The 25,790-nt window shown below is 55.9% G+C and overlaps 1 protein-coding gene across 1 annotated transcript in view; it reads left to right on the top strand.

The window, feature by feature from the left end:
* Positions 1 to 213: 213 nt before the first annotated feature.
* Positions 214 to 25,790, top strand: part of AJAP1 (adherens junctions associated protein 1) — a 38,480-nt gene continuing 12,903 nt past the window's right edge. Inside the window, exons 1-3 of the mRNA XM_071449314.1 lie at positions 214 to 351; positions 16,955 to 17,649; positions 24,733 to 24,820. Of these exons, the coding sequence (XP_071305415.1) occupies positions 323 to 351; positions 16,955 to 17,649; positions 24,733 to 24,820 (812 nt within the window). The 5' untranslated portion in view covers positions 214 to 322. The remainder of the gene's footprint in view (positions 352 to 16,954; positions 17,650 to 24,732; positions 24,821 to 25,790) is intronic.

Genomic DNA, 25,790 nt, shown 5'->3' with positions numbered 1-25,790 from the left:
CGAGCCGAGCCGAGCCGAGCCGAGCCCCGGTGAACCGCACCGAGCCGAGCCGAGGCGAGCGGAGCCGCACCGAGCCGCGCATGGGGCGCGCAGCCTCCGCGGGCGCGCAGCTGCCCCGCCGGCGCTGAGGGGCCGGAGCACCGGAGCACCGGAGCACAGATCCCCGTCCTCGCCGCCGCCGCCGCCGCCGGGCATGCCCGCCCCGCCGGCCGCCGCCTGCCCCGCCGCTGAGCGCCGCCGCGGGCGCGGGGCGGCGCGCCCGGATGGAGCGCTGAGGCGCTGAGCCCCGCCGGGCCGGGCCGGGCCGGGCCGAGACGTGACGATGTGGATGCGACGGCTCCCGGGAAGCAGGTAGGACCGGGGAGCGATGGCCCCGCCGGGCAGCGCTTAGGGCATCCCGCCGCCGGGCGCGCTCGGGGAGCGGCGGAGTTAAACCATGAACTTGGAGAGGGCTGGGGAGAGGAGCGGGGTGCGGGATGGAGAGCGGTGTGTGGAGCGGAGCGGAGCGGGAAGCGCACGGTGCAGCCCGGGGAGGCGGCCGGTCCGCGCTCCGCGCCGTGCCGGGCTCCCCCCACCCGGTTCCCCCGCCCCGCTCGCCCGCCCTGCCCAGGAGATGGAGCCGCGGTCAGCGTCCCCTCGCTGGCTGCTCGCTCCCCGCTGGCCGCCCCGGCGGGGGCTGCTCGGGGGAAGGGGCTGGGGGGGCGTCCGGGGTGCGGGCAGATGGATGGATAGACGGATGGATGGATGGATGAATGGATGGACGGATAGATGGATGGATGTGTTTGGGAGATTAATCGAGAATTGCCAAGCAGAGGAGACGGAGGCAAAGTGTTACGTAACACATTTTCATTACCGCTGCGAAGTCATCTGAGCCGAAATCTTGTTATTTCCATGGTGCTGTGGCTGGAAAGCCCTGGCCCCGGCCCCTGCCTGTGTGCGGCCCCGGAGCCCCAGTAGTACCTGGGTTTTGGTGCTTTGAGCCCATCTCAGTGGCATCGAGTGCAAGCAGCAGCGGGTTAAACAAGTGAGACCCTAAGGAAAAGTGAAATCCACGATCTGTTTTGTTCTCCCCAACTCGATTTTTTATTTGGAAAGCCCTGGCTTTGAGCGCTTGTGTCGGGCAGGGGTCAAACCCCAAACATCCCTCCACCGAGCAGGACGGTGGATCGGGCACATCACCTGCTGCTGGGGAGAGGGGTCCCAAAGCGAGCAGTCCCGAGCGGCCACCCCACTCCCGCAGCTCGCAGCGGGGCCTGTGGCTGCTCCCTGGGGAGCAGGGCTGCGTGGGCAGGGGAGCTGCGGGGTGAGCGGATGGTGGGTGCAGCCCCCATCCCTCGCAGCACCATCAGCCCGCGCCGCCCCCCGCGCCCCTGCGCTCCGGCAGAACGTGGCTGCAGCCTGGGGGGCACGGAGGGAGGCAGGCAGGGCCCCCCGAATGCACGGACAGCGAGTGGTGATGCGAGAAGCCTTTGTCCGCCACCCGTGGGAATCGCTGGAGGCTTTGTCCCTCTGTCCGGGCTGTGGATGGAGTCCTGGAGGGTGAAACCTGAACTGAGGTTTTGTCTGTGCTGAGCAGCTGGGGGAGGCCCTTGGCCTCTCTCTTGCACTCCCGTGCCGCGCCGCATATTCCAGAGGCACGTGGCGAGCTGGCTGCCAATGCCCCCCTTCTTTGTGCCCTGCCTCTGGCTGGTGCCCCCCGACAGCCCGGGCACACGAGCACCTTCACGCTGCCGCTGGAGATGTCTGTCTGTCCGTCCGTCCGTCAGCCGAGGATGCGCTGCTGCTGCGTGTGGGAAGGACAGAGTCTGTGGTGATGTAGTGACCTTAGGAATTCCTCCCGGCGAAAGCACCCGAGGGTTTTCTCAGGGTGCCACGCGTTTGGATTTATTTCGTGTCAGGTGAAAGCCCAGTGGAGCTGGAGGGCCGTTTCCTAAGGCTGGCGCGGCAGAAAGCTGTAATCCTGGGAACAGAGGACGCCCTCTGCTTTGTTATTTTTGAGGAGAGTTTAGCAATGGAAACAGGAGCCCTCTGCTTGCTTCCCTCCTCGATTCATTCGCCTTGCGAATTTCTGTGCTGTGCATCCTGGATCCCCAGCACCAGGCTGTCCTTTCTGCCGCCTCATCAGCTTCCAGTCCCTCCGTGTTGTATTTTTAATAAGAGATAACTTTACTGCTAACCTTGCCTGCTGCTCTCCCTTCTCTCTTACTCTAATTGCTTCTGGCTTTATTTCTGACATTTCCCATGTCATTTCTCCTCATTTTCTCCAAGACTACTAGAAAAAATAGCTTCAGGAGAAGCAGTGGAGCTTTGCAGCGCCCGTTTCACCCCGCGCAGCCTGTGCCTGGAGCGGCTGCCTGCGGCGGGGAGATGGTACCGTGCTGCTCCTTTCAAGTCGGATCCCTCTCGCCCCGGGGCGGTGGCAGTGCCTGGCCTCGCGGTGAGCTGCAGGGGAGGGCAGGGCCTGTGCAATTGCATTCTCAGAATTATTCGGTAAAGGGGAGCTGCCTCCCCCCCAGTTCAGAGCGGGGCAGAGCGAGCAGCGCTGCCCTGAAAGCCCCTGCGAGGTCCCAGCGATGCTCCAGCCCCGCTCTGCTCTTGGCAGGTGTGGGTGTTGCGGGGCAAAATCTGTTCTTTTTGGGAGGTGGCAGTGGCTCTGTCACTTCCCTGAGTGTGCACAGACATACGTGTGTGCGTGCACACGCCTGCGTCAGTGCCTGCGCCCGCCTGCGAGGGCACGGCAGCTTTCTGCTGCATGCCAGGCTTCCAGCGCTGCCGAGGACTTCCCCTCCATAGCTATGAATATAATGTTTTAAACAATATGCCACGGTTTTTACAGCGTTGAGCTCTGGAGTGATTTGCAGTAGGAGTAAAACCACCGTTTGCAATTTCTCGGCGATTGTATAAAGCAACTCATTAAAAGCATACATCCCTGCACATTGGCTCCGTGGAAACTTTATGGGCCTTGTAGTTACTGCCAAAGCAAACATTTTCCATGAATTTCACTCATCAGGTTCACACTGTCAAATGTAGATTCAGCCGCTCGTCAAAGATGCAAGCCTTGCAGTCTGAGAAGTAATGAGAGCAGTAAGCAGTGGGAGTTAATGGCCTCCACTGAGGAGTCCTTACTCATCCTGCATCCACACAGGGGCTGAGCTTGCTGCTCCCGGGTGGATTGATTGCCACAGAAATTCATCTGGTGTCACTGGCTATGATACTTAACAGGCACAATAATGCTTGAATAAACTGCACTTTTATGCAGCGGTTTGTACCTCCGTGCTGGCAGCAATTTCCCAGATGAGGCGAGGGGAGCGGCGCAGGGCTCCGGCAGCCGCTTCCCAGGGCGTGAATAATTGTTCTAATAACACCAGAGCCACCGCCTTGTCGTTGTGGTGTCTCCAGCGGGGTGGCAGGTGGGGGAGTTGTCGTGGTGCTGCTGTTTTTGCCCGGGATGGTCGGGGCTGTCCTGTGTGGCAGCTGCTGTGCCAGCCTTGGGCAGGCGGGACACGGGACGGGCAAGCTGCCGGCCCAGCTGCTCCCGCGGCCGGAGCACCACGGCTTGGCTCTGCTGAGCATAATGGTCATCTGCTGGAAAGAAAGGGTTGCTAATGTTCCTTCAGAGCCCAGACTGCAACAGGGAAGGGCAGCCAGGCAGAGGATAGATCTCCAACCATGTTCCCACCTTCACTCACCCAATCTGATCCTCAGGCTGTCCCAGCATGCCTTATTTACCTCTGTGTCTGTAGGTATGGATGGATGCAGGCTCCCAAGGGCAGCTCCATAGGGTGTGAATAAGCAACAGAACTTCCAGCAGGTCTGAGGTTTATTATGAAAATGTATGCATGCCTAAGCTTTTAAATATAGCTAATGGGAGAAGGACTGGGAGGAAAGATTATCAAGATTACTGGAACCTCAGTGTGCTGAGCGGGAGCTGCCTGGCTCTGGGTTGTGGTGCCTGTTGTTCTCCTGGAGGGCTGGTGGTGACCAAGTGGGCAACAGCAGTTCAAGCCCAACAGAGTTTGGGTTTGATAGCAACACTCTTGTAGCAGGATAATTCCTGGAGGCTGAGTGTGTTGGGTGGGATCTGTGGATGGTGTGACATTGTTGGTGCTTTCACCCCCTCCTTTAAAACTAAGAGGTTTTACTTCTGTTCTTCCATCTTTTCTCCCTTCCATCCTCCTTCCCTCCCACACTGGGTGGTGCTGCTGGGAGAGGATTCCTGGCCCAGGCCAGCATCCCAGCAGTCACTGTGGGTTATGTGGGGCTGTTCCCAAATCTGCTGCTTGGCCCTTCCTTGCCTTGGCTCACTGTTTTCATCAGAGTGATTTTTTTCACTAAAAGAGCGTTAAACTCTGGACCTGAAGTGACTCCTTAAAAATGGAATTTGAGTCAATATGAATATTTCCTGTAGCTCTTCTTTACTGGGACTTGCACCTACAGACTTTGATAGCTTATATAATTTCCTGTGATGGAGATGTACTCCATCTAATTTCACTTGGAAATGCATTGATTAAATCAGAACTGCTGAGAGATTTAAACTGAGTCTCAGTGGCCTGAACTTAACCGTGGGAGGTTTACCTGCCTTCATCCTTCAACATTAATTTGGTTTTATGAGGATTCCTTGTGAAATGAGCTTTTGTCTGCTGCTGAATCTCTTCTGCTTTCTGGGTTTATCAGTTACTTTCTCTGGCCTCAGCGGCTCTGCAAGGCGAAGCTGCACTAAAGCCTCCGTTCAGTGCAGCACTGAGCTCCTTCACTGGGACACGGTGGGGATTGATGAGCATTTTGGCTCCATTACCCCCCACTGCTCCCAAAACTCAGCCCAAGCTGGAGGCAGAGCACCCACACTGCCTGTGGTGTGGTGGCAGGGCTGGGTGCTGTGCAGTGCATGCTCACATGGGTGCTGGGTGCGATGCTGTAGGAGCAGGGTGGGGACCTGCCCCAGGTGCAGCTGTGTGGGAGTGTCCTCCCATCAGTGCTGAGAGATTTGGCATTTGTGGTCCCAAGCAACACCGAGAAAAGGAGGAACAACCCAGCTTGGTTGGAGGTGGATGAGCAGCTCCATGGAGATGAGCAGGGGTGGGGTCAGCAGGCGCTGGGTGCCTGGGGCAGGGGGCCAAACACCCACTGGGACTCGCCTGAGGACTTAGAGAAATAAATAAATCCAGTCATTCACAAAGTGCTCATTTCCAACTCCGATCTGCAAAATGTCTCCTTGTGACTTGGAAATGATGTGTAGGCAGGAGATATGCTTTGACATGCGATGATTTTTGTTGAAGTTTGCTCTGAAGGTCTTTCTCAGCAGCTCTGCTTTCCTGGCAGTGCTGGAGCATCCCAGGGGCACTGTGTCCCCGCTGCCAGTGGCTGCTGTGTCCCCATGAGCCAGAGCCATTGGGAGCAGAAGCTGTTCCCTGGCAAAGCATCTCTGTGGGTATGGAAAGGACTCTTCAGCTCCTGCTGCAGAAGCTGGCAGGGAGGAGAAGCAGCGCCTTGGCTGCAGAGCTGCTCCGGACCCTGGCTGAAGCATCCATGGGATGAGGCTTAGCTATGGCGAGGCAGGAGCTGTGAAGCTTTGCTGGCCTGGCTGTGATGCCAGCACTTCCAGCTCCACTGACATCCAAATAAAGGCTGAGCAAAAGCTGCTTCAAAAACAACATGCAGCCTGGGAGTGGCAAGGTACTTCCTCCAAGAGGCAAGTCTGGATGATTGAGGTGGAAAAACCTGGAGCTCCCCAGAGGACACGTGCTCTAGCACAAGAGAAGCATGGAGATGGGGACGTGCTGGCACAGGGGTGACCGTGTGCCGCAGGACAACGGCAGCACAGCACACACCACATGTGGGACCACGCTGTGCCACACAGGAGAGCGGATTTGTGACTTTCAGCTACAGCTTGGTGAGAACTGATGGCTCCTGTCCATGAGGGTTTTGGCTGTGCCTCTTCTGCAGCATCCCGGGATGGTCAGGAGAGACTCCTCAGGCTGCTGAGGAGGGAATGTGGCCAGCTGAGGAGCGGTGTAGAGCTGCTGTGCTCAGCATGGGAAGGCTGGGGACTCACTGCTCAGCAGCAGCATTCGAGGCGCCGGTGAGAGCAAATGCCGCTAATTGATGTTGCCACTTGACTGCACGCCATTCAGGTTGAAGATGTGACAAGGTCGGGGCCAGCCCAGGTTGTCCCCCCTGGGAATTGCCTGCCTAGCAAGCACAAGCACACGTGGCTTCCTCAGGGACACATTCCGTAATTGCCTGAGTCCCGTGCGTGACCCCAGCCCTGCTCCCGGCGCCCGCGATAACATCTCTGCTCCCTTTGCAGGACTCGAGTAATGAAGCAGCAGTTAATTGACATGGACGAGGACATCCACTTAGGGACCCACCGGAACGTGGGTGATGAATGCCAGGAGATGAAGCCACACACCCCGCCGGGAGCGTGGTTGGCTCTGCCTCTTCCTGGCCAGAGCCAAAGCTTGGCTGAGTCCGCAGCGGCGGGGCGTTTATGTAGGGAAAGTGTGACCGCTCCGGATGCTGGCAAGTGTTATTTTAGAAAGAACTCCCAAAATGAATCAACCTTTTTTCCTGCAAGTATCTGTCATTCATGGGTTTTCTTTTGCGAAGTTTTTCATGGAAAGGATAAGGATGAGTTATTCATCTTCTTGTTTCTTGTCTTTGTAAGAGGCTCTACCTCAGCATCATCTGACGTGACACACTCAGGACTTACTCTGGGCTCCTGTCAAAGTGACATATTCTCTGGCAAAATCAATTTTGCTAATTTTGATGGATGAGGATGGAAGTAAAGCTGCTGGCACAGGTGCCTTTGAAGGAAGCTGAGATACTGAGGAATGCAGGAGGTCATCCCCTGCTGCCAACCCATTGGACATAATGCTGCAAAAGTTTAATCTCTCTCACAAAGGGGATTATTGGGTTTTTTTAATGAGATGCTGAGCACAGTGATCCCTGACACACTGACAGTTGGGCTTTGAGGGGCTGTGCCCCCAATGGCACAATATTCTTGAGGTGCTGGAGGTAAATCCTCATGGTCACTTTGATCCATCAGGATTTTGGCTGCAGTGGGAGAGCCTGTGAGCTGCCTGGTTGCTGTATTGCACAGTGAGATGGCCATGGCAGAGAGAATGGCTCTTCTCCATGGAAAAGAAATTGCTTGGTGCTAAAAGGGATTTAGAACTTTCTGTGACAGGATGAAGAGTCTTTGCCCCGGAGTTCATTCCCGCTGCCTTTGCTTTCTATTTTAGCTTGGCTTTTTCATCATCTTTTTGGGCTGTTCTTTCTCCACGCTGTGTGTCACGCTGACCCTTCTCTGGCAGCAGGATGTCCCTGTGGTGGGGCTGGGCAGAGCCAGTGCTGTCTCAGGAGCCAGGGGGGCCAGGGGCTCCCCAGGACCACCAGCCAGAGTCTCAGCTGGGCAATGCAGTGCCCTGCACTGAGCTCCCAGCTCCTGGGCTTTGGCTTTCTCCAGGCTTCCCTACTGACGTTTCACACCTTCAAAGAGAGCACTGCTGCTCCATTTTTTCCTATTGTATTTCTTGCTCCATAAAAGCCATCTGTTCCTCTTGCTGCTTTCAGAGTCTTCATTCCTCTCATCTTCTCCATCTCTGTTAAGAGTTTATGGAGCTTTTGAAATTATTGACGTGTTCCCTGTGTTCATTTCTGAGGACGGCTGCTGAGGTTTCCAGGCAGGCTGTGCATCTCTGGGTTGCTGGGGACTTCCCAGGAGAAAGACAGTTTGAATCTCAGTCACTGCAGGGCGAATTGAAAGCAGCTCCATTCAGAGACCATGGTGCTGGAATGAAGATCTGAGTTAGATGGACGTCCCTATGTGGACATCCAGCCTCTGCCATGGGGAAGGGTTGGCTGGGCCCTGTGCTGGTCATCCAGATGCTTCCAGTGGGTCAGCACTTGTCCTTGCTCCTGGGAAAGCAGAGCACTTTGTGAGGTCACCATTAAAAATCCCATGGTGAGGTATTTTCTCCCTGGATGTGTTCCATGGTTGGAGGCATTTCCCATTGATACGGACACCACAGTGAGCTCTGATGCGCAGCTCCCGCGAAGGCACATTGTGTCACTAAGACACCACAGACCTCTTTTAATTGTTTTTCTTTAAAGCTTGTTAAGCTGCTACTTTGGATGTATTGAGCCAACTTATTTTTTTTAGATCAAAGCGTTTCCTGCTTTCATTGTAATGACATGCTTGAGCACATTCATTTAGAAAATACGATCAGCGCTGGGTTATTTATCTGGAAAGCGCTGGGGTGGAAGGGCAGCATAAGCCATAGATTTGTGCCATGGTTTTCCTCACTGTAGGTCCTTCAGAGCTAAGGGCTGGGTTGGCTCAGTTGCTATCTCTTGGAATCACTTTGTGGATATGTATTCAGAGGAACAAAACCCCTCATAAGGCACCAGCTCCAGTCTGGGATCTGGCAGGACTATTGCCATCTTGGTGGGAAGAGCCTTGCTTCTGCCATCCCATCCCATCCCATCCCATCCCATCCCATCCCATCCCATCCCATCCCATCCCATCCCACAGCACTGAGCATTGCCTCCTGCTTGGACACACCAATGCAGACCTTTTATCCAAGGGGGGTGCCTGATCATCCTGCAGTTGATTGTAAAGGAGGCAGATGTGTGACAATAGAAGAAAATTCATGAGCAAAGCAGGGAAAGCAGAAACTTTTTGGATATGCTGGCTGTGGGGAAGTGCACTGTCCTGCCTGTGCCTGTGTCCACAGCAGGGAGCCACTCAGCCGCTGGCCTTGTTTATTGTGGGCAGCATTAACTAACACCAGGGATGATCTCTAAGCTCTGGTTTTGACGTATGTTGCAGTCCTGTTCCCTCAGCAGACTGATTTTGGTACATGGGGGAGTGTTTTCCACTGCTGTCATAGGGATGGGAGAAGGCAGCACTGTCTCGTGTGCCAGGTCACCAACAGCATGTAAAGTCTGGGCAGCGATTCTGTGGTGGCATGAGGAGCTGGAGCACACGAGGAGCCTTAGGTGGAAACTAAAATGAGGGGGAAAGCCCTGATTTCCTTGGGTTTATGGGCTGTTTTTAATATCAGCAAGAGCAGAGCTTGAGACTGCGGCTCTTCAACAAGATTTTGGTGGATCTGGAAATCTGAAACTTCCCAGCAAGTTGTGTCTGAGCTGGAGCTCCTGCTGCTGCCTGGTCCCCAGCGCTGCTGCGGAACTCGAGGGGGGGATGAGTGGGGTAAGTTGGCGACAGATGCCAGTTTGGGCTGGAAAGCCAGTGCTCACAAACCCCCTTTATCCAGGAGGGACAAAAGGCGAGTGTTATCGCTGCTGGGTTGATGAAACACCCCACTGTCCATTCCTGCCACGCTAAATGCACGCAGTGTTTGCTGCCTGGGGCGGCCGGGCGGCGGTGGGGGGAGCGACAGCCGTGCTGAGGGGGATGCTCCAGTGGTACCCACACTGTGTGTGCTGGGAGGGATGCTCCAGTGGTACCCACACTATGTGTGCTGGGAGGGATGCTCCAGTGGTACCCACACTGTGTGTGCTGGGAGGGATGCTCCAGTGGTACCCACACTGTGTGTGCTGGGAGGGATGCTCCAGTGGTACCCACACTGTGTGTGCTGGGAGGGATGCTTTGGTGGCACTCACACTGTGTGTGCTGAGGGGGATGCTCCAGCAGTGCCATCACTGTGTGTGCTGGGAGGGATGCTCCAGTGGTACCCACCCCATGTTTGCTGGGAGGGATGCTCCAGTGGTACTCACACTGTGAGTGCTGGGAGGGATGCTTTGGTGGCACTCACACTGTGTGGGCTGAGGGGGATGATCCAGCAGTGCCATCACTGTGTGTGCTGGGAGGGATGCTCTGGTGGTACTCACACTGTGAGTGCTGGGAGGGATGCTCTGGTGGTACCCACCCCATGTTTGCTGGGAGGGATGCTCTGGTGGTACTCATGCTGTGTGTGCTGAAGGGGATACACCAGTGGTACTCATGCTCTGTGTGCTGAGGGGGATGCTCCAGTGATATCCACACAGTGTGTGGTGAGGGGGATGCTCCACTGATATCCACCTCATGTTTGCTGGGAGGGATGCTCCAGTGATACCCACACTGTGTGTGCTGGGAGGTGTGCTCAGTGGGCTGTGCCCACTGAGGGGGATGCTCTGGTGGTACCCAGGCTGTGCCCACTGAGGGGGATGCTCTGGTGGTACCCAGGCTGTGCCCACTGAGGGGGATGCTCTGGTGGTACCCAGGCTGTGCCCACTGAGGGGGATGCTCTGGTGGTACCCAGGCTGTGCCTATTACAGGGGATGCTCCAGTGGTATCCAAGATATGCCCACTGTGGGGGATGCTCTGGTGGTACCCAGGCTGTGCTGCCAGGAGGGATGCTCCAGCAGTACCCTGAGATGCAGGGCATGAGCTTGCCACTGCCCCTTCGCAAGCAGTCAAGGCAGTTCATTCCCTGGCTTGGCTGGGACCTGTCTCACCACACTGACAGATGAACCTGCAGCATTCTGAGTCTTCCCAGGGGAGCCAGACTAAGCTCAGAGCTGCTGCTGCTAGAGCGGTGGCAGGTAAATTGCAGAGCACTGGTCTTGCACAGAAAATTTTGAGACATGTTTTTGTCTGAAGATGCATGCAAACTTCTGGGCTTCCCACCCTGTCACTTTTCAAATCCTGTCTGAAAAAATCCCTGAAGACCAAAGAAAACTCTCTCAAGCAGATATCCAGCCCTCTCTAGAGCAAGCTAAGCTGGGCTGACCACAATGGACAGTGTTGGCCAGCTCGCTGTGTTAGCTCTCACACTCATCCTCAGGCTGGCTGGAGCCACTGGGCCTTTTGTCCAAAATATTTGAAAGTGGGAACTGAACTTGAAACTCGGGGTTAAAGCTGGCTCAACATTGGCAGCAAATGGGCACAGCTCTTGCCTTCGCAGTGATGCCACGTGGGCTTGCCCTCTGCCCGCTCCATTTTACTCTTCCCCACATTGCTCTGCCACATCCTGCGGGTGTGGGATGCACCAGAGAGGTCCTGCCCTGCCCCAGGTGGCTGCGCCGGGGCTTTGCCCTTCCCCTGCCTCTGGCGAAGGACGGGCCTGGAGGCGAGAGCAGCCGGGGCCGGCGCTGCGGAGCCAAAGCTGAGCGCTGCCGGCGCTGGCAGGGGCTGCACCTCCCGCATCAGCACATTGGCTGATGGTACCGCTGGGTATTAATTATGCCTTCCGCACTCGCGGCTATTCAAATGGTAAAATTGTTTATTTGCAGCTGGGTGAGCTCAAGGCAGAGGCAGAAGAGCCGCGAGTGGCTCCCCCCGCCACGGCCGCCCTGCTGCCCCCCTCTCATGACTCCCAGGGATGGATCCAGCTGCCTCCATCCTGGCATTGCCATCCTGGAGGGAGCCGTGGTTTCCCAGCCCCACCCAACCTCTCCCTGCCCCATTTTCCCAGGGAAGTGGGTGTTTGCTGTCTGCCTGGCCAACAGGCAGCAGCGTGGCGGGGAGGATTCAACCTATTTCACCCTCTGCTGATTTCCCTCCATGATAAATCCCATCCCCTCCGCTGCGGGAAGCGGCGTCGGTTTAATTACTTGTGGGGAGAAGGGGGCAGCGGAGGAACTTAGGACTTGTTTTAAATATCACTTTTATTAGTAGGTAATCCTGAAGCTCAGGACTGTAATATAGATAGGTAGTGATGTGGCACATTTAATTTACTTAGGTGCTACTGTGTGTCAGCCTTTGTGCCTTAAGTCCCAGTCCTGGCTTTAAAGAGCTTGGCAGCCATATTTTCACAAATTTATAATTATCTGGGAAGAGACTGGGGCTACAGATGGCACAGTGTGCTGTATGTTCCCAGTTCCCATTGGGTCTGGGATCAGAAAAACTCATCCCGTAGCAGAACATGGCTCAGGAGAGAGGTCTCCATGGTGCTGCTGATGCCTGGGGTGTGAGGTGGGACACGGTGGATGGCATGTGGGAGTGGTCCACAAGGTCACCTGCTGATCCTGTGCCATAACTTGCCACATGCCTTTTGGCACTCATCCATGGGATGGTGCATCTCCCCTCCTCCCAGCCCTGCGGGGAGCCCCGGCCCAGCCCAGAGTGCAGAATGGCAATGCTCCATTTCCATGGTGATGGTTGGTAGTGTGACAACAAAGGACAGTCTCTGCACTGCAGGGATCATCACACAGGACAGCGGGATGGAGAGGAGAGCTGCTGCAGCGGTGGCTGCAGTCCCCACCTCAGCGAGGACACACAGTCGTGGGCCAAGTATCTGCCACTGAAGTTTTCCCCTCTTCTTCCTGCTCCAGTGTGAAAGTCACCCACTGGGATGCAGCGGCCTCGTTCTATTCCTCATGGAGCCACAAGAGTTCCTGCATGTACTCTCATAACCTGCCCTGCTCCCAATGCCTTTGTAGGACACGCAGCCGTGCTGCCAAGGATGCTTTTCCTAGAGCGTGGTGCCTGCTTTCCTGCCTTGTCTTGCCTGGGTCAAGGAAACATCACCCCAGCTCTCTGACCACAGCTCCTGCTCCAGGCGTTCACAGGAATATTTCTGTCCCTGCCTCGCTTGGTGTTTGGAGATATGAAATGCTCAGAGTTCGTAAATCACCCCAACAAGGACATAACCTTGATTCCCTGTGCAATACCCATAGATTACCTAACAGGAGGCATGAAATGGAAGAAGGGCTCCATTTGTATAATTCTGCATTAAAAATCAGCCTATTCTACAGTTAATGCTTCTGTGAAGTGTCTCCACAGGCACGGGAGAAAGGGGCTGATGCTGGAGAGCCAAAAAGGACCTTATGAAAGGGACTGCACTCAAGTGAGCCTTTGAGGCTTTGGGGAAGTGGGTTAGTGCTGACGGGTGGCGTTTTGATGTTTGCAGAGCCGTGATCCCAGCTAATTTTCAGACACATTACCAGAGCCGGGGGGTTCTGGGAGCACAGCAGGTACACTGGATTAATCCATGTCCTGTCTGCAGTATCAGGGTTACCTGAGGTGCTGCCACCCCTGAGGGTTCCCAGGCTTGGGGCAGGGGTTGTTCTGTCCTGCTCCATGCTGGATGCTCCTTCTTTCCCTCCCTGCACGTGGAGGTTGGTACCAAGCGCACAGGAGTGCCAAGTTCCACAGCAGCCTCTTCCCCACCACTGCTGAGGACCATGGTGAGCTCACATCCTCCAGCATCCTTGAAATTAATCTCTTTCACATCAAGTGCCAACTTTCCTCCTCTTCAAAGCACACAGCTGCACCTGGAAAGATTCAGGAAGAAGTTTCATACAGGGGAGGACTCTGAAAGGTGCATTGGGTGGGGTGGCTGTGGTGGCTCCAGTGCAACATTCCTTTGGAATGTCAGATTGGCTCAGAAAATAGTCCCAGAATGTCTGGTGTCCCTGATCTGTGTCATTAGCCCAGCAGTTTCCTTGAAATCTGCTCTCGTGCTTGTTGCAGGTCAATATTTGTAGGAGTTTCATTTCCTGTGTGTGAGTGTGGCCACCTCACCATCCATGGAGCCAGGGGAGCAGATTTGTGACTGGTGGGAGCCAAGGCCTTGGATGAGGAGATCAAGGACAGGATTTCATTTTCTCAAATATATCCGCTCTGTGTTTCTTTATCTAACCCAGTTTCAGAGTTTTATTGAGTTTTTCCTGGAGTTCGAACAGTATTTTGGGATAACATTCCCATTCACCTCCAAGATGGGAAAAGAAGTAATGTGAAATTTGCCCACGCTCCTCAAATTTCTTTGCAAAATAGGTTGTGTGTGCTTGTAGGGGGGTGAGGAAAGCCCTGATTCCCGAGTGAGGAGCATAACCACAGCCCTGCTCCATACATCCCCCGGGCCCACATGTCTCTCCAGCCAGGGCTGGCTCCGTGCCCCCAGGCTGAGCCAGATGGATGCTGTGTGTGGGTCTGGATGATGTATTCCCTTCCCTATGCCACAGCCCCTCTCTGGGCGCAGTTAGGGAGTTTTCCCATGCTCTGGGAGCAGCTCAGGCTCCTCTGCCTCTGCTCCGCTGTCCCTGAGGAGCAGCTCGTGCCGTTGGAGAGGTGTTTGAGCCGTTGGATGTCTCGGCAGAGCAGGAACGCCCTCCCGGCCTCCGAGCAGCGGTGACTTTGTGCCGGCGCTCCCGAGAGGCGAGCGATGCTCTCCTGCCTGCTCGGGCGGAGGCGCGGGGACTCCCGGGGCGCTGTGCCGGGCCGGGCCGTGCTGTGCCAGCCGCAGCGGGCTCTCCTGGGACAACCCAGGCTTTTCTGGGGCAAGGACAAGGTGGCAGGAGATCCGGGCGAGATGCATCCTCGCTCCGGTGTGCGCTGCTCGCGGTGCGTTATCCTCGCTCCGCTGTGTGACCGTGGGTGTCCTTCGGGACGTGTCGCTCGCTCTGCCGGTCCTGGCAGGGCGCTGGCGTGGGGAGGGGGTGCGGGAGGCAGGGGAGGGCAGGGTGGTCCTGCCTCTGGCCGCGCCACGCTGCCGCATCCATCCCCGCTGCCGCCGCCGCGCCGGGCACATCACGCTGCGTTGCCAGGACAACGGCAACTCCTACACGCTGCTATTTATTCTGAAGGACACTTGCTCTTATCTGTTGTTGCAAAGCCCTCAGAAGATCGCATGCCACGCAAAATTCCTCCGAGGTAACCGGACTGGCTGCTTCTGTCGCTGAAGCCATCTCCTGGGGACATGCCAGCTGGTGTGGTGGCTAGGAGGACACTCCTGGGGTGACAGCCCCTTGCTTGATGGGATGTTGGTGGCAGGGTGAGCCAAGCTGTCCTTGGGACAGAGTGGGATCTGCCCCATCTGGGTGTCCCTTACTGTGTCCATCCCCATGCCAGAGCCTCTGAGCTGGGCAGCAGTGGCAGCAGTGAGGGACACTGGTGTCCTGGGTGTCACCAGCACTGCCTGGCCATGCTGGGACACAAATTTCCAGCATGGCCCAGGGCAAGACAAGGGTTGGGTGTTGCCTCTGTCCACACATCCTCCTGATGCTGCTATGAATGATGCAGCTGTGTCGGACAGGCTCTGCAGGAGCAAGCCCCTGCAAGTTCACACTGCCATCTCTGCAGCCTGAGATGTCACAAGGAGACAGGAGGAGATGGAAGCAGGGGGAATATCTGTTTTTCCTGTGAGCTGCCAATCCCAAGCACCAAGGGCTGGCATTTTGTCTTTCAGAAGTTTCCAGGCAATGGCTGGGATGCAGTGAGCACCAGGTTTGGGCTGGGCACATCTTCCCTGGCTCTGTTCAGCAGCTGTTCATAAAAGTTCTGAGTGTGAGCAACACAGAGAGCTGGGAAGGGGATGAGATCTGGGGGTGGGCGCAGCTGGTGTGAGAGGTGGCACCTGGAGTGAGTGACATGTCAGGAGGTGCCCAGCACCTTTCCTTCCTTGCAAGGAGACATTTCAGGTGACGGGGAGCTGGGCAGAGGCTGAAATCAAGCCTGACATGCTACAGGAGTGATCCTGAGCATTGCAAAGGTGAGTCTGTGCTGGATGATCCTGCTGGAGCATGAGCTTGTGGCTCCTCACCAGTGGAAGCACGGCATTGCCTGCAGCACGTGGGGGACACTCTTCGTGCTGCCACCACTCTGTCGGCCTCTAAAAAAACCCACCACCACCACCACCACCACGGTTTGGGTGGTTTGTGGTTTTTTTGAAGCCTTGAAATCCTTCCTCCCCCAGCCTGAACTATTTTGGTTTCTGTTGTCTGTTTCTGGCTCTTCCCTTTCTCCTTCTGCGCTCTTTCCTTGCGTTGCCTTCTCCCTCCCCAAAATAAATGTTGTTACGCTTTGAAAAAATACCCAATTAGGAAAAAAGCAGAGATCCTCTGAGCAGAAAAAGCCTGTGCCTGGGAGTATCCAGGTCAGCTCCTTTAGCTTCGCTTGCTCACGCACAGAGGGAGTGTACAAATGCTTCTGTCAACCAGATGCACATTCTGTCGTGCTCCCAAGGACTGTGCGGGCACTGCTGCAGAGGATTAGCCCGTTTAGCCATGTAAAGCTCTCATTAACTCCTGCTGAGTTCAACAAAAGTCTTTCTCCTGTAAAAGCTAAGTAAAATGGAGTAAAGATTTTTAGGTTTTGGCCTAATGATTTTTTTTTTTCCCGGGGGGGGGGGTAGGGAGGGAGAAGGCAACAGAAATTTGCCAGGCAGAGATTTTCTTGCTGCTTTACGTGGGGGAGCATCGTGGAGGAGACATGAGGGGAGCGGAGCCTGGGTGTGGTGTCACTGGGGAAGGGAGAGGGCTGTGACATGACGTGATGTGACGGTGACAGGAAAGCAAAATTCCAACTGCTGAAGCTGCCAGCAGCTCAGGGGTGTTCCAGCTGCTCTGTGGCACAAAGGGCAGTAAAAAGGGCTGCTCCTCCTGCCCTCCCTGCGCTGCAGGGTGATGTTCAGCTTGGGTGCTCCATGCTGTGGGAGGGGATGTGCCGTGGGAGGATGTTCCTGCTGCGGCGTGGGTGACTGCCATAGTGGGAGATGGGCTACACGTGCAAACACCGGAGCCCACGGCCTCGTCTGCTCCAGCCCTTTGAGGGATTCATCATGCTGCCTGTGGGGCTGGGAAGCAAAGGGTGGGCTCTCTGGTACCCCTGCATCTCAGTGTCCCTGGAGTGAAGGCTTGTGCTGCTGGAGCTGTGCTGGGCCATCTGCTTTGGATAATTCACCCAACAGGGCTGAGTTCGGGCAAAGCAGGCACTGGCTGCTCCTCCAGGGTGTTTCCTGGTAAAACCCATCCTCAGGTCATTCCCATCATTCCCAGACCAACTGAAAGGTCACAGTTATGAATGGGGATCCTCAGCCTGCCATGTTGGTGGTGGTAGTTTTTGGGGGGAGGGGGTACAGTATGCCCTATGATGCCGTTTTGGGGGACTCTGGCTGGAGAACCAGGGAGGACGACGACACCCATGGAGCTGGGGGACGTTTTGGGTGGCTGGGCTCAGAGATCTAGTGTGTGCCACTGCCCTTCTAACACAATCCCTATCTGCCCACAGGTCAGGTTGCCCGCTCGGAAGCCATGCTTGGATTTTAATAGCCATGTTCCACCTAGCCATGGACCTTGCCAGCTGCCAGCCGCCAGCAGCCACCGGCACCGGGGGGAAGCTCTCAGCACGGCCGGCGCTCCGGCACAGACTGTCCCGTGGCTCGCTGTGGGGCACGGCGGGCACGGAGGAGCTGCAACGCCCCGGCCCCCCCTGGACCTGCGGCCCCGCTCCCCCTGTGCAGAGACCCCGCTCCCGCCGGCCGCCCCCCGCCGCCCCTCTGCCCGCCGGCCGCCCCCTGCGCCGCCCGCGCTCCCGGAGGGGCCGGCGGCACCTGCGCGGCCGCGGCTTCGCCCCTCGGGACGGGAGACCCACGGCGCTGCCCGAGGTCATCGTCTGGGGCCCCACGGGCGAGGAGGACTCCCTGGAGAGCAGCACGCTGCCCAGCGCCTTCGCCACCACCACCACCACCACCACCGCCGCCGCCGCCGCCGCCGCCACCACCTCCGCCAGCACTGCCGCCGCCGCTGTCACTTCTGTCACGGCCGCCACGCCGCCCCGGGTGCCTCCCAGCACCGCGGCTCCCGCGGCCGGCGGGGACGGGCCCCGCGGCAGCCCCGGGCGCAGCAGCACCGCCGAGCCGGCCGCAGGGCACAGCAGCGGAGGGAAGGATGCTCGCCCGCCCCGTGGGCTGGGAGACAGCACAGGTAGGGGCACAGCGAGGTGGCGGGGACATCAGGAGGGCTGGCGCGTTCACCGCGGCGCGAGTGTCCCCGTGGCAGCGCTGCCTGGGACAGGAGTTAGTGTGACATTAAACAGGCGCTCGGCGCTGATTATCGCTTTTATCCGAGGCGTTTTCCAGCCACTCGCTGTGTTTTCCCATTACAGGCTCCATCCACAGCCCATCTCCCGTAATCGCGCTGAGCATCACGCTCGGCACAGCAATGCCTTCCCCCAGCGCCGGCTGCTGCGTGGACATGGATGGGAAAGCTGCTTCCCATTTATTGCAAATTATATTTGTTATTGCTGATATTAAACCGTGGGATACCGGTGGATGGTTTACAGAATTTACTCACTGTGCATCGACTGCTTTGAGCCCACTGCGATTTTCTAGTCGAAATGAAAAGGAATTTTACGGCCTAATCTTAATCCCAATTAATTTATCCAGCCTGCCCTGCTTGGCAAAAAGAGACGATGCAACCAGGATGTTGTTCCTGACTTAAAGGGGTTATTTATAGCCGAAAAATAACTCCCAGCCTACACACCTTTTACAAAACGCTGAAATGGGCTGGATAGATCAGCGAGGGAGTATTGATAAGGGCTGAGGCTTTTGCTGCTCTCTGCATGATGAGAGCATCAGCCTGGTCTCCCCCCTCTGGGGTCAGTGCCTCTGGCCTCAGTGGCATCATCCATTCCAGGAGGGTGGGGTCCAGTGGACTTGTTGCCATCAGCCAGCTGCAGGAGCCCCTCTGCCTGCACCAGCTGTGGGAGGATGGCTCCTGGCATGTGCTGGGGCTCTGGGGCTTACTGGAGTGGGCTGCCTTGTTTAGGCGAAGTTGAGCTGGCAGTGATGCCACCCACCTGCCAGTGCCACCGCTGCTGTCCTGCGTGGCCACAGAACAACGGGAGCTGCAGCCCCGGCAGCTCCCAGGGGGCCAACTGCTTTAATCTGCAGGCTTTAGCTCTCATTAGGGGCTTTCTGCATGATCGGAGTTTTTGCTAATTAACTTCTCTTCAAGCAGTGAATGTGATAAACTTCTTCCCGGGTCTAAAGGCCTCGTTTGATCCCAGCTCATCCACCCTCAGTTGAAAAGCTCCTGAGGTCCAGATCCGCTTTTCCTTCCAATGCTGGGGCTGAGCACCCAAGAGAGCTCTCAGTATGCTCCCAGTGAGAGCTCCATGCCCCTGCCATGCCTAAGGACAGCGTTTTGGGAGCGAGCAGCCGGCTCTGTCTCAAAGCAGGGTCCGTGCCAGTTTTGCTGGTGCGGCGCCCGTGCGAAGCCGTGCAGCTTCCCAGCCCTGCTCCACTCTGTTATATAAGCTGTAGCGGCTGGAAGTGTTTGTTCTCTGCTGGGAAAAACATATGGCTACAAATGAGGATGAGGTAACTCGCCTGTTCGGTTTATTTGCCTCAGCGAGCATTGCCAGTCCCTGTCCGGTGAGGCGCCTTGACGGGAGCCCGCGGTGGGTGCGGTGCTGCTCTCACTGCCTGTGCTCCCTCAGCTGTCCCCAGCACATGCCTGGGGTGGTCAGGGTGGAACCACCTGTGTGTGGCACCCACAGGAGCTGGCAGAGCTGTCCCAAGGCTCCTGGAGCCATGCAGATCCCCTGCACTTCCATCAGAGCAGGTGGCTGCTGCTGTGCTTCTGCTTGCTGTGCACCCATATCCCTCCTGTGCTGTGTCCTTGTATCCCTCTGTGCTTTGCTTCTGGGTCCCTGGTGGTTGTGTGGGACCGTGGGGTCCTTGGGGTGCACACACGGTGGTAAAAAAGACCCACTTCACTTCAGCAGAGGCAGCAGTGCTCGCTGAGATGAGCAATGGGAGCAGCTCTGCTCTGTCAGATCATCCTCTCGCCCCCCTTCCTCCTCGCTGAGGAGCGAGAGAAAAAAGCCAGAAACAATGCCTCCGTGAGTCGCTGACAGCAAAAACAAGCTTAAAAAAACTCCCCTGGAATAGGAATCACTCATCTCCTAGGCAGGAGAGGCAGCAGAGGAGTGATGGCAGGTAATGCTTGGGATGAGAGCAGAGGCAGGTGCGTGTGCTGGCCCGGTGGGTGCTGCTGTGGGGGTTCAGGTGACCTGTGGCTCAGGTGTTCCTGTCCCCATGCCACCCCTGCCACGCAGCACAGCACTGCTGGCATCAGCTGGGCGTGCAGGATGTTCACCCAGGCGTAGTTTATGCTTGTGCTTTTCAAAAATGTGCTTCCTTCTTCAGGGCTGTCACAATCGTTTTACTCTGGAGCAGGGAAAGAGAGGAATAATTAAAATTCCAGCATGCTGCAAGTGGGAAGGGCTGTGAGGAGCGTTCACCGGGCACTCTCCACGTGGGCTGGGCTCCTCCAGCAAGGCAGAACATCCCCGGGTCCCGCAGCCTCAGCCAAAGCAGAGAAGAGTGGAATGAATCAGAGCTGTCAGTGCAAGGCAGGAATTGCACTCGCTGGTTTGTCTGAGCCTCCTTTCAGGAGCTTTAGGATAAAGCCGTCTTTAATTAAACCTTTAAGTGCTTTATAAGGCAGAAAACTCCATGTGCTGTCTGCTGCTCTTAGTGGTATTTGATGACCGGTCGCGGCGCATTTGGCACCGCAGTCTGTGAGCTTGTGGCAGAGCTGGTGCTCAGGGACACCCCTTCACCAGGGCTGGGGTTCACCTGGGGGAATGTGGGGGCCATGTGGGTGTTGGCAGCTGGATCTGAGCTGGTGGTGGCCCCAGGCCACCCCTCCCCACCTCCAGCCAGCAGTGTGTCAGGAATAAATAATAACAGAGGCGTTGCTTCCCGCTGGTGATGACCCTGCCTCCAGAAAGAGGGTGCAGTAGGGGGTTGCTGGAGGCGAGGAGATAGTAGATGCAAAAAGCTTCAAAGGAATTAATTAAAGATAAAATGTGTTTAAAAGGAAACTCTGGGCAGTGAGGATGGAGCTGCCTCTTTGATCTGCCATGCTAAGGGGTGGGGTGGTGCCGCAGCTTGGGGACGGAGAGGAGGTGAAGGAGCTGGATGGTGTCTCCTGGGCTGGCACCACGGTTACCCTTCCTGGGAGTGCCCAAAGGATCCCTTGTAGGGCTGTGCATCAGCTGCAGCTCTCCTGAAGGGGGGAGGATGACGGTGGAAGCCAGAAAGGAGCGTGGCCATCAGCTGGGCTCTCCCTACGAGGGAGTCGGGACGCTCCCCGGGATGCACGGATGGCGAACGTGCCTGTGCACATCCTCCCACATGCCTCTCAGTGAGCCAGAAACTCTCCTCTGCTGCTCTCCAAGTATTTATTGCTCGGTGATATTTGCTGTAACACCTGAGAAGATAAGTCCCAGTGTCTTTAGCATAAACCTCCAGGATTTTCCTTCTTGGCAAAAACATTTTGCAGCAGCAGCAGCAGCAGCAGCAGCGGGAAGATATTTTCTTTCTTTCATCAGTCCAGCTCAAAATACCAGGAAGTTGCCAGGAGCCTTGGTGGGTTTTTTGCTGAAAAGCTGCATTTTCACCTCAGGATGACTAACACTCCCTGGGCTGGGTTTCAGAGAGATCACTGATTTACCAGGTGAAAAACCAAGCAGCTTTGCTGACCTCAGCTTTGCCAGCAAGGTGTTGGGAAGAGCAGAGCCAAGGCGGTTTGTGCCGTGGTGGATTGGGCAGCAGAGGAGCTGGCTGTGTACTGTAACAAGGCTTTTCAAGAAGATTTCTGCTGTGTCTCCACCCCTGTAGCAGACCCTTGTGGCTTTTGTGAATGATTTTCCTTACAAGCTATTAACCAGCAGTAGGTTCATGATACGGCCAAATCTGGCTGATCCGCCCTGGGAAAGGCCGGCGGTGGCAGCAGGGAGGCCACACCACGCTCCTGATTGAATTGTTCTGTCCACAAGCAGCTTTATCAGGGGATGAGGTTTTTGGGGCTCAGATGTGATTTCTGATAGCTGGGGAAGCTGTAAAGCCTCTTGAGCCCCGCGGCTTTGCCCCAGCTTCTCCACAATGCTCAGGAGGAGGCATTGGCATCCTGGTGCTCAGGGCATGTGAGAACAGAGGAAGGGGATTCGTGAGGATGGGATGCTGAGGAGAAGATCTACGCAGCATAAGTGTGGGAGGAGACTGGGGGTAGCAATATCTGGCCTGTAAGAGTAACTCCAGTTTTCTCCCTTTCAAATGAAATAGAGCTGTTTTCTCCTTTTTCTAATTTTATGCAGCTTCAAGGCCTTGACGAGGGTCTTCAAAGAGTTGCAGCTCGTAGCTGTTTTTATTGGGAAAATGAAAAATACAGGCTCCCTAACCAGAGCTGTTGAAATAAAGGCCTTGGGGGATAGAGGTTCTCTTTGTTTTTAATTAAGAGCTTATATCTCCTGTTCGCTGCCATGGCGTGCTCCTGCAGTAGCAAGACATTAGTCTCGAATGGATTTTTCTCATGGAATTAATTCCATTGATGCAGAGCTGTCCGGGAGCCGTTTCAAAAGGTGGCCAGAAAGGCCAAACCTCAGCACTTTCATCTCAGCAGCAAATATATGGTCTTTAAAATAACAGATAAAAAAAAAAAAAAAAGCCCTGGCATTGCCTTGCTCTGAGAAGATTGGGGTTTTGCCCAGGATGTGGGGAATCGGGAGCTGGGTTGTGCTGCCTTGCTGGGATTCCGTGGCCCCTCTCCCCCCACCTTGGGGATTTAGAGGCCCCAGTGAGAGCGGGCGGCACGAGAGTGGAAAAACCCAGAGATATTTCAGCATTTCCGAGGGTTCAGAGAGCGCCTTTGAAGAGCTTTCCCTCCTGGCAGGCGGCATGCGGAATTCTGCTGCACTAGCAGAAGCGCAGAGGCTTGGACACACTTTCGGCTCCATTAAATACTTCTCCTGTAATTACCCTCCAGTTAAATGGTCACTGCGTCAAATTGCCTGGTAAAAGCCTTGGCAGGGGGAGCCCTCGCAGGGCTGAGGCGCTCGCAGGTGAGAGGGGCCGGGGCTGGGTGTCCCTCCCCTGCAGCTCCCTGTTTCCACGGTTAATAACGTGTAATTACATGGCCACCGGGTTCCGTGACCCGCTGGGATCAGAGCTTTTGCCAAGGAGATGAGCAAACAAAACCCAGGCGCTGTAATCCCTGCTCCCGGGGTCTCTCTCTGGGGGCACAGGCTCTCATGGGGAGTTATGCCTGTGCCAGGCAGCTTCCTGCACTGGAGGAGGAGGATTTTGCCCCATGAGCTATTGATTTTGTCTTCCAAGTCTTCCCTTCCTCTATCCCGTTGGGCTTTGAGGGCTGTGTCTAAAACACTGCTTTGCCCTTGGCATCATCTCTGTCCACCTCACTTCACTTGCCAGGGTGCTTTATGTCCATTACAGGACATTCCCCTCTCAAAGGGTGCCCCACACATTAACCCTGCCTCTCACAGACTGGATGTATTTGCTTGATCTTGCTCCGTTTGGCCCTACATGCTTTGAGGGCCTAATAGAAAATATTTGATATATTTGTAAATTGATATATTTGATATATTCGTAAATTAAGAATAAAGACCTGGTAGTGTTTTTTGCAGCAGGTATTGCTCTAGGGCTTCCCAGGGAACCATCATGGGCCACCTGTTGGGTACCTTCCCTCTGCCCATCACCAGCATTGAGACAAAGGTCTCCTGTTCCCTTGAAATCCCCCTGGCTTATGCAGAATTTATACATGATGCAAAGGAACTTTGCTGTGCCTGTACATATGGCAACTTATGTGTGTGATGGAGTCTAAAATTATCCAGCCTTTCTTAAAATCCATGTGTCCTGCTCCAAGGAGCTGCCATCCTTCCCAGTGCTCAGCCACCTGCAATCTGTTCTGCCTGTGCCTTTCCCATTACGTAAATGCAAGGATTAATTGCATCGTTAGGTTCTCCCGTGGCCCTGCCACCACTGCCTCAGCTCCCAGCATTGCAGAAGGTCTCGTCCCCGACTCCGCTTCTGTTTTCAAAGGAATCGGGCACTGGGCTGGCTTGATTTTATTTTTAGAGTCTTTCCTTTTATCTTTTTCGGCAGCGTCCCACTGGGAGCTGCTCCAAGGCTGCCGTGCAGGATGCGGCCAGGCTGGCTGCTGCCAGGGTGGGCGCCACTCCCGACCTGCCACACGTGGGCACGAGCTGCCACCACCCTCCTCGGGCCCGTGGGGACATGCTCCCATCGTCACCACCCTCTGGGAACTCAGAAGTCTTTCCCTGGGCCTCACCTTCAGCATGTGGGGTGACAGTGGGAGGTGGGGAGCCTCCCAGTGTGACATTTTCCCTGTGAATTCCCCTGGGAGGTGAAACCCAGAGGTGGAGCAGCTGAGGAGTGAGCTGGAATTGGCTGCTGCCCACCCTGCCAGCACGGGGGCCACAAGTGAATCCTTCCCCAGGAGCAGTGGCTGCCCCAGTGCTGCCCAGTGGCCCCCAGGCACCCCCAGCTCCAGCTGAGCCATGGCCCTGGCACTGACTCCGTCCTTGCCACAGACACATACAGATATATATATAAAACTGCTTATTTTCCTGTCATTCTAAGACTTATTTATTTATTAAAACTACCATCCATCAGGAGCTGCAACATCTGTTTGTGAAAAATAGCACATCCTTGGGCTGCAGCCAGGAAAAATCATTTCATTACGAAATTGCAACTGTAAGGCAGCGCAAAATCACAAACACAGTGTACAGCGAGCTGCTTTTGTTTCCAAACTGCTCATTAGGAATGATCCACGAGCCAAAATGATACCCCATGGAAGGTGAAGAGGGGGAAATGAGCCCACCCGACCTGCAAGGCGAGCAGCCGCCAGTGCTGTAATTATTCTCCCTGGTGAATCCCGCACCCGGTGCAAGGCTGTGCTCGTCTCCCTTTCCGTCCCAGAGGGGAGACGTCTTCACTTCTCTTCCGTTCTTCGTGCCTAATTCGGGCTGACAAGGAACATACTTGAGAGGATAGGAAATGAGGAGCCTGGCTTACAGATTTATTTTGTGTAAGGCAGGAGAGAGGATTGCGGCGCCGCTGCCGGGGGCTGTGTGTGGCCTCACGTTGGGAGGGGGTGGTGGGGGGCTCTGTGGGGAGGGGGGCTCTGCCAGGGTCCCCTCAGTTCCCATCCCCACTGTCTCTTTTCTTCTGTCTGCAGGTCTGGCTGTTCATCAGATAATCACTATTACCGTGTCCCTCATCATGGTCATAGCTGCGCTGATAACAACTCTTGTCTTAAAAAATTGGTAAGGCCCCTCCTGCTCTGCTTGGCTTGGGGGGTGACGTGGGATGGGGACAGGGTGGGGATGGAAGTGCCCATCCTGCTGCAGGTGCCAAAGCCTGTGGCACCTGCCAGGATTGCAGGAGAAAGTGGGGGGTTTACAGCAAAACCTCCAAAGGAGGTTGGTGCATCGGGGTTTGGCTGTGCCTCCACCTCCCATCACCTGGCCACTGGCTCTGGGGACCAGCATGTGCCCAGGTTGGGTAGCCAAGTCTCATGGGACACGTGCCTCAGCACAGTGCCACCTGGAGAGGTCAGAGCCATGTGCGTGTTCCCAGGATGTGTCCAGTGCCAGCAGCTCCTCCACTGCCTTCCCTAAGGAGCTTTGATGCTGCTCCTAAACTCCCCAGCCTGGCTTTACAAGAAGCAGCTGCACCTCCTGCCCTTCCCTGTGACCCCAGGGACGGAAGGGCACCTTCGAAGCCCCTCAGGTGCCATGGTTTGAAGCATGCCCCAACCCCCAGGGCGCTGCTGTGCTCCTCCAGCTTCATTTGCTCCCATTTGTTCTCTCAGTGTGGCTTGGGCGTATGGCAAAATAGGTTAGCTTTCGCTCCAGGCACTCCTCACTTTACCTATTTTCCCAGGGAAACTGGCCTACTTTGAGGTCAGCGTTGCTGGCGTAGCGACACGGCTGCAGCACGGGGCTGGGGGGAGCCTGGCTGGTGGCTCTCCCCTCCGGCCTGGCCGAGCTCTGCGTGGGTGCTGCAGCAAATCAGTTTCTGCAGCCAGGAGGCAATCACAACACCAGGTTGATGAGGAGCCTGCTGGCTAGCTGGGATGAGAGGAGAAGCCCTTTGCAGGGCTATGGAGGCATCTTCATCTTGGTATAGCTGTAATGCTGAGCAGCAGCCGGCTGAAAGCACGAGGTTCTGTCCCCACAGCTGAACTTGCTTTGGGGAGTAGCCAGTGAGGCTCCCTACTTTATCTCAAGTGGG

The sequence above is a fragment of the Agelaius tricolor genome, unplaced genomic scaffold, assembly GCF_023055355.1.
Source record: "Agelaius tricolor isolate 1412-34295 unplaced genomic scaffold, bAgeTri1.0.p SCAF_28, whole genome shotgun sequence".
NCBI classification, from domain to species: domain Eukaryota; kingdom Metazoa; phylum Chordata; class Aves; order Passeriformes; family Icteridae; genus Agelaius; species Agelaius tricolor.
This window is presented reverse-complemented; position numbering and strand designations above follow the sequence as displayed.